The 13625-nt window shown below is 50.4% G+C and overlaps 1 protein-coding gene across 2 annotated transcripts in view; it reads right to left on the reverse strand.

The window, feature by feature from the left end:
- The window catches only part of SLC25A42 (solute carrier family 25 member 42), a 17612-nt gene extending 4990 nt beyond the window's left edge, over positions 1 to 12622 (reverse strand). The window contains exons 1-4 of one of the 2 annotated variants that reach the window (XM_027704443.1): positions 12574 to 12622; positions 3742 to 3862; positions 2156 to 2267; positions 518 to 543 (exon numbers count right to left, since the gene is read on the reverse strand). In XM_027704443.1, the coding sequence (XP_027560244.1) occupies positions 518 to 543; positions 2156 to 2267; positions 3742 to 3822 (219 nt within the window). In that variant the 5' untranslated portion in view covers positions 3823 to 3862; positions 12574 to 12622. Of the gene's footprint in view, positions 1 to 517; positions 544 to 2155; positions 2268 to 3741; positions 3863 to 11163; positions 11742 to 12573 lie in introns of those variants that run through there. The other variant, XM_027704444.1, reaches the window with a different exon arrangement.
- Positions 12623 to 13625: the final 1003 nt, after the last annotated feature.

A 13625-nucleotide genomic window follows, 5' to 3' on the forward strand; every position in this document is an offset into this window, starting at 1 on the left:
ATATATATATATATATATATATATATATATATATATATATATATATTAGTTTAGTTCTGTTATTTTGGTTCTTTTGTTGTTTTTTTTTTCTTCTCCCTTCCCTTTCCTTTATAAAAGGGGAACAGCCCAAATGCAACAAAAAATACCCCCAGCAAGGTGTGATAGAAGTCAGCTCCCAGATTTAATTCCCTATCCTGTGGTGGTGGAGGGAAAGAAAAAAAATCACTAGAGAAGGTGCCAAAAACAAGCCCTGAGTGACATCACATTTAATGTCGGGTAAAACCCAGAGCATGAGCAAGGACTGAGCCCCTCTGTGCCACCAACAATCTGATTAAAAACTGCCCTATAATAAACGAGACTATTCCCAGTCTTCCCCTCTGTGCTTTTCACTGAGTCCTCCTAATAAATCCCAAGTAAGAAAGTTTAAAAAGAAAGGCAAACAAAAGATGCTGTTGGAGCTATTACTGCCATTAATCAAACACTTCAGGGCAACAGCAGACAAGACACATCACCTCACCTTGGCAGAAAATCTTTTTGAAGACACTAAAAGGAGGGGAAAAAAAAAAGGAACATTAGGTCTTGCAATACATTTAGATGGATCAAATATAAATAAACATTTGGCCCATAAATAAACCATACAGGTGTTTTATCTGAGGGATAAAAAGAGAAGCAGAAGAATTAATGCAGGAGGAAGCAGAGATTTTTTTTTTTTAATAATAAAGGCTTAGCACTGGTAACCAGCACAGAAGTTGGGAAAACATTCAGTTTGTGCCACACGCCACTGAAACAAAGGAATAAATACAAAATTAATTCAAAACCCAATATTTCAGCAGAGCATTTCCATGCCCAGGCTCCAAACCAAACGAGGGCCCAATTAAGCGGCTGCTGCAGCTTCTCCCTCACTCATCTGAGACTTGGAACCTCTCAAGTGCATCCAAGGATCACATGCAAATGCATTTTCACTACCCTGCTCCTTTATGCCATTCATCACTTTCGGGTTTTTTTCAGAAATAAACACAATTGTGATGGAAAAGAAGAAGCTCTTCTCCCTCTGCCACAGGAAAATTCAGAGAATTGTGGAAATCCAGGAGGATTTGGGTTGGAAGGGACCTTAAAGACCATCTTTCCACTAGCCCAGGTTGCTCAGAGCCCCATTTTTCAGTCTCTAGTTAAGGGACAACCTTCCTACACTCAATAACCCAAAGCAAAAGGGTCAAAAATAGGAAATATCCAGGTAATATCCCAAAGGTGCTTCGCCCCTTCTCAGACAGAGAAGAGCAAGAAACTAAAAAATCCGTTAGGAACTAAGAGATTCCTCAAATGGGAACATTTTAATCACATCCTTTGCAGTGAGTTGGATGGGCCAAAGCAAACAGGTATTTTTATAAATGTTGTCTGTCTGAATTCCAGGGATTTCGGGTCAGCTGCTGTGGTTCCATCCCACATCTCCAACCCGGGATGAACCAGAGGGTGAGTTGTGGTGGGAGAGCAGAGCACGTCCTCCCTGCTGCACCAGCATCTGCTCCCAGGGGCAATCCCAGCCCAGGCTTTAATCCCCCTGATCCACATCCCTGCTACTCCTCAGCCCTCGCTGTGTCCACAGGGAAAATCACATCAAATGAAAGCCAATCCCAAATTAAATGTCAGCCAGGGATCAGATTAAACCCGCCCAATTCCGTTAATCTGGGACGTCAACCAGCTTTAAAACTCCTGCCTTTACCAAATGTCTCCTCAATCAACAGCCTGTGCTGTTAATTATCCCTCTGGGATAATTAGTGGAGCTGTCAGTCCCTGCACCAGGCCAGGGGGATCAAAAAGAGCCCAGGATGGGGCTGAATCCCAAATCCTCCTGACAATTTTCTGTTCCAAACAGATGAATTTCGCTTTCTGTTCCACAGTTCAGAGGTTCCAAGGAGGGCTCTGTAACACAAATCCAGGGATGCAGCTCCTGTGCCTCTTGCAGTATTTCCATCACTAATTTCAACCCCCCTCAAACCAATTCAGCTTCACCTCGGGCAGGAAACTCCAGCCCCTCAATTCCCTGCCTCCAGTGCCTCCAATTCCCCTTGGAGCACTGGAGAACAGGCTGGCTGAGCAGATCAGGGTCCTGCCAACAATAATTAAGAGTATTTTTGGAAAAGCCAACAGGACTCACCTTGGAACATGATTTTTGTCCTATCCAGGGGAGCCACTGCAGTTTTAGCAACAGCACCAGCCAATGCACCAGACATCAGGGAGTTGAGCACTTTCTTCTTCTCCTGGTTATCCTGGAACAAAGCATTGTTCAGCCCTAAACACAAGGAATAACACTTCACCTCTGCTGCAGCATTTACCCCCCTTTCTCCAGGATTTGGGTCAAAATGCTTTACTAAATTTCTAGCACAGTGAATTCCTGAGCAGATCAGGAAGCAAAATTCCAAGATCTGCCACCTCCTACCTTCTCTCTGTTATTTCTCCTTCTCAAAGCTCAGCCACTCCCTCCCTAGGATTTCTCCCCAAGGTTCTCCCTCGCCCTCCCAGTAACACCCAAGCCCTATTCCCACATGGTTCCCAAGGATAAAACCAGGCAGGTTTCCTACTCTGCTGGATGGGATGGCAGTGGGTTTGTTACTGGCACTCCTGCCCCAGCTCATGTTTATAAAGCAGCTCTTTTCTCCCAACACACAGACAGGGAGCAAGTAAACGAAATCCAACACCGTGGAGGTTCCAGACTGGGGGATGAGGCTTAATGTGAGCCTCTGACACGCTCTGTGTGGTTGTGGAGAAGAGGAGTTAACATCTCCCTTTTTTTCAGAGCGTTTCACAACTAAAAAAGTTAATATTTATTGCCAAAATCCCTGGATTTCCCCTCCCATCCCTGCCTGCCCGGGGCCGAAGGCAAGGGCAGCCACGCGAAGGTGAACTTCAGCCTGAGCTTGGGGCTAAACCAGACCAAGGTTCAGCATCACCTCCTCTTCCAGGCTTTCCAGCAAATCCAGCAGCAGGAGCAGCAGGAGCAGGGACACCCAGGCTTGTGGCCCTGGTCCCAGCTCTGCCACCAGGACACAACAAGGGAACCCAGCCCTGCCTGGCAGCGCCAGCGACGCCTCTTCCCAAGGGGATGGAAACTCTTGGTTCTCCCCAGAGGAACACAAGTTCCACATTCCAGGGCTGGCACACACCCTGCAGCTCTGCCAGCGCCTCAGAGCTCAAATCACAGGCTGCTCGAGGTTGGAAGGACAGGAAAACCCATCCAGTGCCACCCCCTGCCATGGGCAGGGACACCTTCCACTGGCCCAGGTTGCTCCAGGCCCTGTCCTGGCTTTGGACACTTCCAGGGATGGGGCAGCTGCTCTGGGAAATCCAGTCCCTCACTACCCTCCCAGGGAAGAATTCCTTCCTAATATCCCCTCCAACCCACTCTCTGATAGTTTGAAGCCATTCCCCCTTGTCCTGGCACTCCAGGCCCTTGTCCAAAGTCTCTCTCCATCTTTCCTGTTGGCTCCTCCAGGTCCTGGAAGCCACAGTCAGGTCACCTCAAAGCTCCTCTCCTCCAGGCTGAACAATCCCAACTCTCCCAGCAGAGCTGCTCCATCCCTCTGATCACCCTGGTGCCTCCTCTGGGTTTTCTCCAGCAGCTCCACGTCCTTCCTGTGCTGGAGACCCCAGAGCTGGATGCAGGATTCCAGGGGGGATCTCAGAATCCCCCCCTTCCCCTCCTTCCCACGCTGCTTTTGGCTCCCCAGACCCTCGTGCTCTCACCTCTGCTGGGAGATGGGCTGCTGTGACTGGCTCCACATCCTTTGGGAATTCCACTGGACCCTCTCTCACACCATTACCCATTACCAGTCGCACTTCCAAGGGGGCAGAAGAGTTCTGGCTCCTACATGGGGAATAAAAACCAAACAAAAGCCTCAAAAATAGGGAATATCCAGGTAGTGAAAGCACAGGAAGGACTGACACACTCCCAGGGCCATTTCCAGCAGGAAACCCCTCTCCAAGCTCCCAGGGGAAGAGATTCCCAGGATCCTCATGCAATTCCCTTCCTTTAAGGTGTAAAGGGATGTGTGGGGGGTATTTTGGTGCCACATTAAACCTGCGTCCATCACATTCACCTTTTCCACCCCAAGAGGAACTCAGCTGCAAGCAACACCACCAAAATATCCCTCATTTCCAGGGAGAAGGATCCATCATTTCCAGGGACAGGAATCCTCCCTGTTCTCTTACAGGGAGGATTTTGGTTGATATCTCACTGCTGAGCAACCAGACATCGGAGGGGGCCCGTGGAAATTTAAAACCCCAGCCCTGGAAAAAGGGGGGAAAAAAATAGTCCCAGGAGCAAATCCCCAAAGCCTGGTATGAGCAAGTGGAGTTATTTTAGGGAAGAGAGAGATCCAGTGGCTCACACGTGCCAGAAAGGCTGTTCTGATGACACCAGGATTCAACCTGAAGCAGCACATCAGTGATTTTAGGGCTCCCTCTCCTCACAGCTGCATCATAAAAAGCAGAAATACCAGCATAGATGCAGAGAGAATGCTTTAAAGAGAAGCTTTTTGCTTTTTTTTTAGCTTTGAATTTCTAATATTTCTGCTTTTTCGGGTAATTTTTTTGCACCATGCAGTTTTTTTTAATTTTTAAATCTCCAGAAAGGGAAGAGCTGCAGCTGGAAAAACCCTGGGGCAGCACAGAGAGGTGGTGACCCCGTTCACAAAAGGGTCTGTGACAACAGGGAGCAGCTTTCTGAGCCACAAAGCTGCTCCAACAGCCCCAGTGCCACCCTGGATTCCTTTCCAGGAACGTGCTCTTGGGAAATCTGAATTCCCAAAGGAAATCTGAATTCTCAAACAGATCCTGCCCCTCAGAAAGTCACTTCACTCCTGCTCCCTCTGACACCTGGCTTGGAAAAACCACTTTCAGGCTCTTTTTTCCCCCCTCCTTTTTAACAATCTCCAGGTATTTTCTGCTTGTCAGCACCTTTCAGACTTGCTGACCTATTTTATTTTTCCCCCCCTCGTGTCTCCCATAAATTAGTGCCACCCTTCCCTCTCCAGCAGATATTAAAGGCAAAGCAGAGGCAGCTCCTGCGTCACCAGTTTGGGATGATGGATCCACAAACACGCCTGGGCACCACATCCCAGAATCCCACACTGGTTTGGGTGGGAAGGACCTTAAAACTCATCCATTCCCACCCCCTGCCATGGGCAGGGACACCTTCCCTGTCCCAGGGTGCTCCAACCTGGCCTTGGACACTTCCAGGGATGGGGCAGCCATGGGGAATTCCATCCCAGCCCCTCCCCACCCTCACAGGGGGGAATTCTTTCCCAATATCCCAAATCTCTCCCTGCCCTCTGGCACTGGGAAGCCATTCCCTGTGTCCTGTCACTCCACCCCTTGCCCAAAGTCTCTCTCCATCTTTCCTGTTGGCTCCTTCAGGTCCTGGAAGGCCACAATCAGGTCACCCCAAAGCTTCTCTTCACCTGCTGGAGCTTTGGGAAGACACAAATCCACGTGTTTCCAACTCCTGAGGGGGTTTTCCAAAAAAAGATGTTGCTCAGAGAGCAATAACTCCAAATTTGAACAAGAAATAACACCTGACACAACCCAAACATCAGCAGTGTTGGCTCCTGGGAGGTTCCCTCACAGAACTTTGGTCCTGTGAGCAAAAACTCCCTCCAGGATCAAGCCCAGAGATGATCCCATGACACAGCAGAGCAGAGCACTTAATTATTTCAAAGAACAGTTAATTATTTCTCACTGCTACCTGCAGTCATTTCCCTTTCCTTCTCACTCCTTCTTATCTCCCCTACCCAGGAAAACTCATTGTAAAATGAAATAAAGCCTTTCACCAAGGAAATCACAGGTGGAGACATTTCCCCTCCCTGGCTCCAACAAAGGAATGTAGGTCACGATATCAGATTTATCTCTGCCAAAAATAACACACACACACACACCCCCCCCTCAAAAATAGAAATCGTGCTAAAGGGCTTAGGGATGCAAAATGCAACTTTTCCCTTTCAAGCCTGATTTTGAAAGATTGATTGAGAAAGAGATGCCTGAGAGGGAATTTGCAAAACTGATGTTAAGCCCTTGACTTATTTTGGGATGAGATGCATTCACTCCATGATATTGTCTTTCAGCCCACTCAGACATGTCCCTCTTTTATTTTTAGTGCCCTGAGCTCACAAACACCTGTTATATGCCCAGTTTTACACATTCTGCTCTGCACAAACACAGGCTCTAAACATGCAGAGGCTTCGAGGCAAAAATAGCATTTATTTATTATTTTTTTGGCTGAAGGAAAGCAAGGGCAGCTGTGTTTTATTTTGGGGCTCTGATGCCGGGGAGTTATTTTGCCCAAGAATGCACATTTATTGGTGCCACACAGAACAAAGGTTATGTTCAAACCTGAAGAGTGAATTTAAAGTTTCAGGGTGAATTTGTAACACCAGACATCACTTTGCATATTTATCACTGACTGGCTCATTAAGTAACCCACTGAAAGCCACGTGGGTATTTTTTTAAATCCCTGTATTTCATCTTGCTCCCAACACAGTCATTTCCCTGTGTTTACAAGGCCACAGACAACCAGAAAAAAAAATGAAATAGCTGTGGATTAGATGTAATTTTTTTTATGACACACCACTGGGTTATTTATATCAGAGTTACACAAGGCCCTGTCACACATCTGGACCCCGAGGGCAGAGCAAACCCTTCCCCAAAGGAATCAGGCAGGAAAACTGCTGGCAGAGGGGAGTTTGGAAGTTAAAGGGGTTTAATGAGTAACACGTTTACACCAAAATCCAATTTATGGAGAGTGCAAAGCACTTCCTGCACATCCAGCAGAATGCACTGCCTGGAACTCAGCCCTGGAGCAACACAGATTAAAGATTTCCCAAACTGGGAAAAAATAGGGAAGCTCCCAAACACCAACTCTGTCCCACACCACTCCTGACTCCAGCCACGATGTTAAATTCCAGCTATTTGATTATTTTTATAATCATAATCATATTTTTAAATCATACTTTTATAACCATATTTTTACAATCATATTTTATAATCATATTTTATAATCATATTTTATAATCATATTTTATAATCATATTTTATAATCATATTTTATAATCATATTTTATAATCATATTTTATAATCATATTTTATAATCATATTTTTATAACAATATTTTTTATAATTGTGTTGGTGGTTTGAAGATAAGAGACACTTAACAGTGCCAAAAGAAATTAATTTAGAAGAACAGTAGCTTGAAAATGAAAAAAAAAAAAGACTTCTTCTCCTTTTTCTCCTGGACTCTTTTTGGAAGAAAGGAGGGACTTATCTAATGCAATATATTATTTTACTGTAGAAGAAATAGTTAAGTTGGTTTATATATATATATACATGTATGTATATAAATAAACTTGTAGATATTCCCCCTCCCCCAATATCAAGTTCTTTGTGTCTGAAAACTTCTTCTCCCCTTTCACGAGACCAAATTGTAACAACCCCTTTAAATTGGCCTTTTTTTGAAATGCTTGTGTTTTTCAAACCACCACAAATTGTAATCTCATAACTGTATTTTCACAACTATAAATTTTCACAGCTAGAAGAAAAAAAAATACCATTTTAAACGATCTCCACATAATTAAAGCACAAGAGCACAAGACTTTCAGGGACCCACCAGCACAACTGAAAAACCACCACAAATACCCCCTCAAAGTTTGGCTGTGAACAAATAAAATCACATCCCTAAAGGTTTGCAGGTGATTCTTTCAGTAATTCCAAATTAAAATTAAAATTAAATGTATGTATTTTCCCCAGCTTTCCCATGGCAGAGCAACATCAACTCCCAGGAGCAGCAGGAAGAAGAACAGAAGGAAGGGGCAGGGGGTTGGAATTGGATGTTAATTTATTATTTGGGTCCTTCCAACCCCAATAATTCTGGGATTCCACGAGGGGAGGGTGGAGCAGGTGGGGGTCAGGTTTTACTCCCAGGGAACAAGGGACAGGTTTAGGTGGAATATTGGGAAAATTTCTCCATGGAAAGGGTTGTCCAGCCCTGGCAGAGGTGGAATCACACTCCTTGGAGGGATTTAAAAGCCAGGATGAGGCACCTGGGACATGGTCAGGGGTGGTTGGACTTGAGCTTGAGGGTTTTTTTTCCAACCTCAACAATTCCGTGACCACCAGAAAACAAGTTTGTGTGACATTCCCTGGTGGAATTTAGACCTGTCCCAAAGCCCTGAGGTTTCTGAGGGAATTATCATCTCCCCAGCAAAGCAAAGCAAAGCAAACAGCACCAGCAGCTGTTTGCTGAGAAATATTTGCTTTTTTTTTTTCCCCTCGGACAACCCCAGAGGGAATCACCAAAATAGTCCCGAGCCCCGTGACAGGGAATGGCAAAGCTGTGGCCCTGATGCTCACAAAATTCACTGTATTCAGGAGAAATTTGGGGCTGAGGGGACTAAAAACAAGATGCAGACAGAAAATTAAAGGCTTTTTAAATTGAATAATTGGGAGTTGTTGCAGCAGCACATCCCACTCTCAGCTCACAGTTCACCTCTGGGGCATCATCTCCATTTCATTCAGGTAAAGCCCCTTTGTATAACTCCATTCAGACATTCCAGCTTCCCTCATTGCTCATTTATCCACCTCCTAACTCCTCTTTTTTTTTAGTTTATTATGTCATTAACGTGGCTAATGAAAGCACGTAATTAAATTAGCAAAGAAGAAGAAAACCCGGGGAGCTCCTGCAGGAACGTTCACACGTTTTCCCAGGCAGGCTGAAGTGACCCAGGGAAGTTGCTCAATTAGGTTTCCCCTTCAATTGTTGTTGTTAAATTGAGCAATTGAGTCTGACAGAGGGAGAGAGAGAGATGTGGTAAAAACTGAGATTACTGCAGCCTCGAAATCACCCTTGGAGCAAAAGCATCACAGAAAATCACAGGAAATCACAGGAAAAAAGGGCTGAAACGCTCAGAACGGGATGAACTCCAACCAGATGGGCCCTTGAGGTCCATCTTTGCCTTCCAGTTTGATTAAGCTGCTAAAAATCAAGCCCAGAGGTGCCCTGCAGCCCCAGCTCTCCTCAGTCACATTCATCTCCCTGCACACAAATCCAGCCCCAAAACATCAGCTGTGAACAGTCTAGAGCTCCCCTTCCCCTTAAAGGCCCGGACAGAAACCATTGGAACTATTTTTAGGGAATCACTGCCTGAAAGACTCCCTAAATTACACTATCTGGAAGAGTTTAATTTTCTTCCGGCCTTCCTCAGCCCCAAAGAAACGCTCCAAACTCCAGGGCCTGCCAATAAAAACCCGGGACAAAGATCCAAATTCTTTGCGTGGTTTTAGATTATCTGACCCGAATTAGGGCACTGGGAAATGGTTAAACCCAAAGCCCTGCAAGAAAAAAAAGGCAGCTGATTATTCCTGAGAGTCCTGGAGCCTGGTGTTTTTGAACAGAGCTGGGAAGGAGCCCCAGAACAGAGGGAATCTTGGCAAGGGAAGACAGAGCTTTCATTCTTCAGCTGCTGAGAGGAGCCTGTTGCTGGGAACACCTCGGCTGTGTTTTCCACAGCCAAAAGCTGGAGAGCTGCTCTTATCTGCGAGGCAGAAACCAGCTTTATCTGAGGGAGGACAGAGCCCTCCAGCCAGGAGGGGCTGAACCCACTCCACGGGTCAGGGAGCAATTCCCTGCCTGCAGGAGAAGGCAGGAAAACAAGCCACCCACCCCCCAAACCCTCAGGAATCACTTCTCCAAGGTGATGCCACGAGGAAACGACAATAAAAAATATAAAACCACCTCAACACACAATCTCTGCTCTAAACGCCCCCCCTCAGCAGAAAAATAAGTAATTAAGGAAAAATAAGGAATTAAGAGCTTCCATGGGGAAGCAGGAGGAGCCACAGCTGTGCCAGGAAGGTGCAATTCCCCCAGGGCAAGGATTTCCACCCTGGTGGAGCCCAGGAGATCAGGAGTTGCCCCTCCACTGTGTGTTGTGCTCACTCTGTGTTAACTTTGGTAGGATTTAAAGTTTAAGCATCACCTCTGCTCAGCCAAAACGCTGCAGATTTCAGGTTAATTCAGTTATTTGGGGGTAACTCAGGCCCGGCAGCACCAACACAGACCTTCACCCTTGTGCAACAACAGGGAGCAGCAGATTCAAAGCACAGCTACAGAGCAAAGAGCTCCTTAAAACCTCATTTATTTGGTGGCCTGTTTGCATCTCAGTTTGCCTCTCCACTCCAGGCAAAATGTAACATCCTTTCCCAAGCCCAGGAATATTGATGGATCACCTGGAAAATGTGGGTTTTTCACCACAGGGTGAAGAATTGGTATTGGTTGTAGGGGAAGGACAAAGCTGAACGAACTTTCCTGTCACTGGCAGCAAAGTTGCTCGAAGAAAATCATTCCTGGTTCCATTTGGAGGTTTTTCTCCAAACCTGTCTGACCTGTACCCAGCCCAGGCAACCACAGGCTCAGGGCTGGGGTTTTCTGTTTTGTGTAACCTCGTGGAGTGAGGCTGAACACACCAGACACACCTGAAACCTGCCCTCACAAGGCAGGGCTCCAGCTCAAAAAAAAAAACCAACCAAACCACCCCAATTCTTGCAGCTCCTGACTCACATTCTGGGGTTATCAAGGGCCAAAATTCCCTTGTCTGAAGCAATCCCTGGGGCCAGAGTTCCTGCTGAAATCCAACACCAAGGACAGCCCCAGTCCCCCCTCTCCTCAGACATCCAGAGGTCCTGAACAATCCTTTTGACTTGCTGGGGGAAAGAAAAGCAAGTGTTGAGTACCCACAGCTCCAGCAGGGTGTAAAGATGCTCAGTTGCCCAGAATCCAGCCCTGCTGTTTTAGACACTCAGGTTATTTTTAAATACCTTCACCCACAGGTTGTTGGTGTGATTATATCAACCCTCTGGTACCTTTATTACAGCCTCTCCTTCCTCAGCTGGTTTCCAACACCCACAGACATCTCCTCTGTTCCTTTACACACACCCCCCTTCTCCAACCCGGAGTCATTTCAACCCCAGAATGTTTCCAAAACACTCCAAATCCATCAGACCGCAGGGAAAAAAAACACCAGAGGAGCAAAACAACCTCCCCCAGGAGCTCGGCGGTGAACGCGACCGTGAAGCAGAAGAAGAAGCCAAAGCAGAGTGACAGCAGGTTCCAAACCCACCCTGAATTATCAGCCAACAGGAAAAACACACACAAGAACAGGTCTCCAAGGCACACAGACACATCTCCAGTGCCTCCAGGCCTCGGGGGAGCCCAGGTTTAAGGTCATGGCAGCAACTGCTCTGCTGGAACAGCGAGTTCCACACTCACAGGCAGCGGGGAAGGTGGAACTTCATTTATTAACCCTGCACAAGCACTTCCAGCGTTTTCCACCTGGCTTTTGATGTTACAATTTAAACCCAATGCTTCCACCCCCAGCTGGGAAGGCAGAGCAGGGATGTCCCCCCCCCCGCTCTGGAAGTTTTTGCTTGTGCTGAAGGGGGAGAAGCAGGAGGAAGGGGCAGATCTGTGTTTAACACACTCTGTGCCCTCTTGGTACCTGTCCCTCAGCACAGAGACAACACTTTGCCACCTTTCCAGGTTCAGACCAACTTAACAGGACCAAAATCCCACCTGGCACGTGGAGCTGAGCTTGGCTGAGCCCAGCTTAGACTTCGAAGGGAAGAGGAGCTGGAAAACTCGACACAGACACCCCACAACTGAGAGAAGGGACAGGCTGGCAAGGGGGGAGGTGGGCAGGGGGACAGGCTGGCAGAGTTGGGGGCAGGAGGTGGGCAGGGGGACAGGCTGGCAGGGCAGGCAGGGGGGCTGGCAAGGGGAGCTGTGGGGCAGGCAGGGGCTGGGAAAGCAGGGAGGGAGGGAGGGAAGGTGAGGCAAGGGAAGGCAAGGCAGGGAAGGAAGGCAAAGCAAGGTAAGGCAGGGCAGTGCAGGCAAGGAGAGAAGGCAAGGCAGAGCAGGCACAGAGGGAAGGCAAGGCAAGGCAAGGCAGGCAGGGAGGGAAGACAAGGCAGGACAGGCAAGGCAAGGCAGGGCAGTGCAAGCAAGGAAGACAAGGCAGGGCAGTCAGGGCAGACTAGGGAAGGCAGGCAGGGCAAGGCAGGGCAAGCAGGGAGGGAAGGCAAGGCAGGGCAGTCAGGGCAGGCAGGGAGGGAAGGCAAGGCAAGGCAGGGCAGTCAGGGCAGGGCAGGGCAGGGCAGGCAGGGAGCGCAGCCCGCACCCGGCCGGTTACCGGGCCGGGCCTCGCCTCGGTGCCGCCGCCCGCGCTGGGCTCGGCCGAGGCCGCTCTCCCGCAGCTCGGGCCGGCCCCGGACACGGCTCCAGCCGCTGCCCCCAGAGCTGCCGGGCGGCCCGGGAGGGTCTGCGGCCGGAGCAGCCGGAGCCCCGCGGGGCCGGGCCGGCACGGGGTGACCCCGCAGGAGGCCGCGCCAATGTCACCCGGTGCCTCGCGCCGCCGCACAGCCCGGGGCCGCCCGGCCTTGGGTCACGGCGATGTGCGGCCGGGGCGGTGTCAGCGCCCGCTGTGGGTCCTCGTCCCGGCCCTTGTCCCGGCGCGGTCCCGTCCCGCACTCACCGGCTCCGCTCCGCTCCGCTTCGGCCGCCACCGCCGCCGCCAGGCCGCCCCCGCTGCGCCGCGGGAGGCGGGGCCCGGCCCGCCGCGCGGCCAATCACCGCGCGGGAGGGCAGGACGGCGCGCGCGGAGTGGCTGCGCGCCCGCGGAGTGACGGCGGAGGCGGCCAATCGGAGGCGGGAAGGGGAGGGGACAGAGGGGAGGTGGGCGGGGCGTGCGGCACCGGGCGGGGGCGGCGGGGACGGAGCGGGGAGAGACCGCCCGGGGATAGAGCGGGGACAGAGAGGGGACACCGCCCGGGGACAGAGCGGGGACAGACCCGGCACGGCGGAGACACCGCCCGGGGATAGAGCGGGGACACCGCCCGGGGACAGAGCGGGGACAGACCCGGCACGGCGGAGACACCGCCCGGGGATAGAGCGGGGACAGACCGGGCACGGCGGGGACAGAGCGGGGAAGGACCGGAGACATCGCCCAGGCACAGCAGGGAGAGCTCGGAGAGGGGCAGGGATACCGGGGAGAGACCGGAGAGACGGCCCGGAGACACCGGGGACAGAGCGGGGAGGGACTGGGGATACCGAGGACAGACCCAAGAGACCCCGGGAGATCCCGCCCGGGATACCGGGGTCAGACCGGAGATCCCGCCCTGTCCCACCGAGGAGAGCCCGAGATCCCCCGACCTGCACCGGGGAGCGCCCGGACATCCCGCCCAGTCCCCTCCCGGGGATCCTGCCCGGCTCTGCCGGAGGCCCCGGGGCAGCGCCGCCCCTCCAGCCCCGCTGTCCTGCCCGGCCCCGGTGCCCGCGGTCCCTCGGGAGTTCACCCCCAGGGGCTGCAGGTACACCAGTTACACCAGTACCTGCTTAAAGGGGACGGGAAGTAAATCCTGTGGGGGAAAGCCCACGTTTGATTCTCCCACAGCCTCGGCGCTGCTTTTCCCCCAGCCCAGACCCACCAGGAGCCCCAGGCTTCACCAAACATATTCCCCAGAGTGTCCAGTCTCTCCTAAACATGGGGCACCTCAAGGACTCGGGAGCTCAGGGTTTCTTCATCCT

This window comes from Neopelma chrysocephalum, unplaced genomic scaffold, assembly GCF_003984885.1.
Source record: "Neopelma chrysocephalum unplaced genomic scaffold, ASM398488v2 Primary Assembly neopelma1_279, whole genome shotgun sequence".
Taxonomy (NCBI): Eukaryota; Metazoa; Chordata; class Aves; order Passeriformes; family Pipridae; genus Neopelma; species Neopelma chrysocephalum.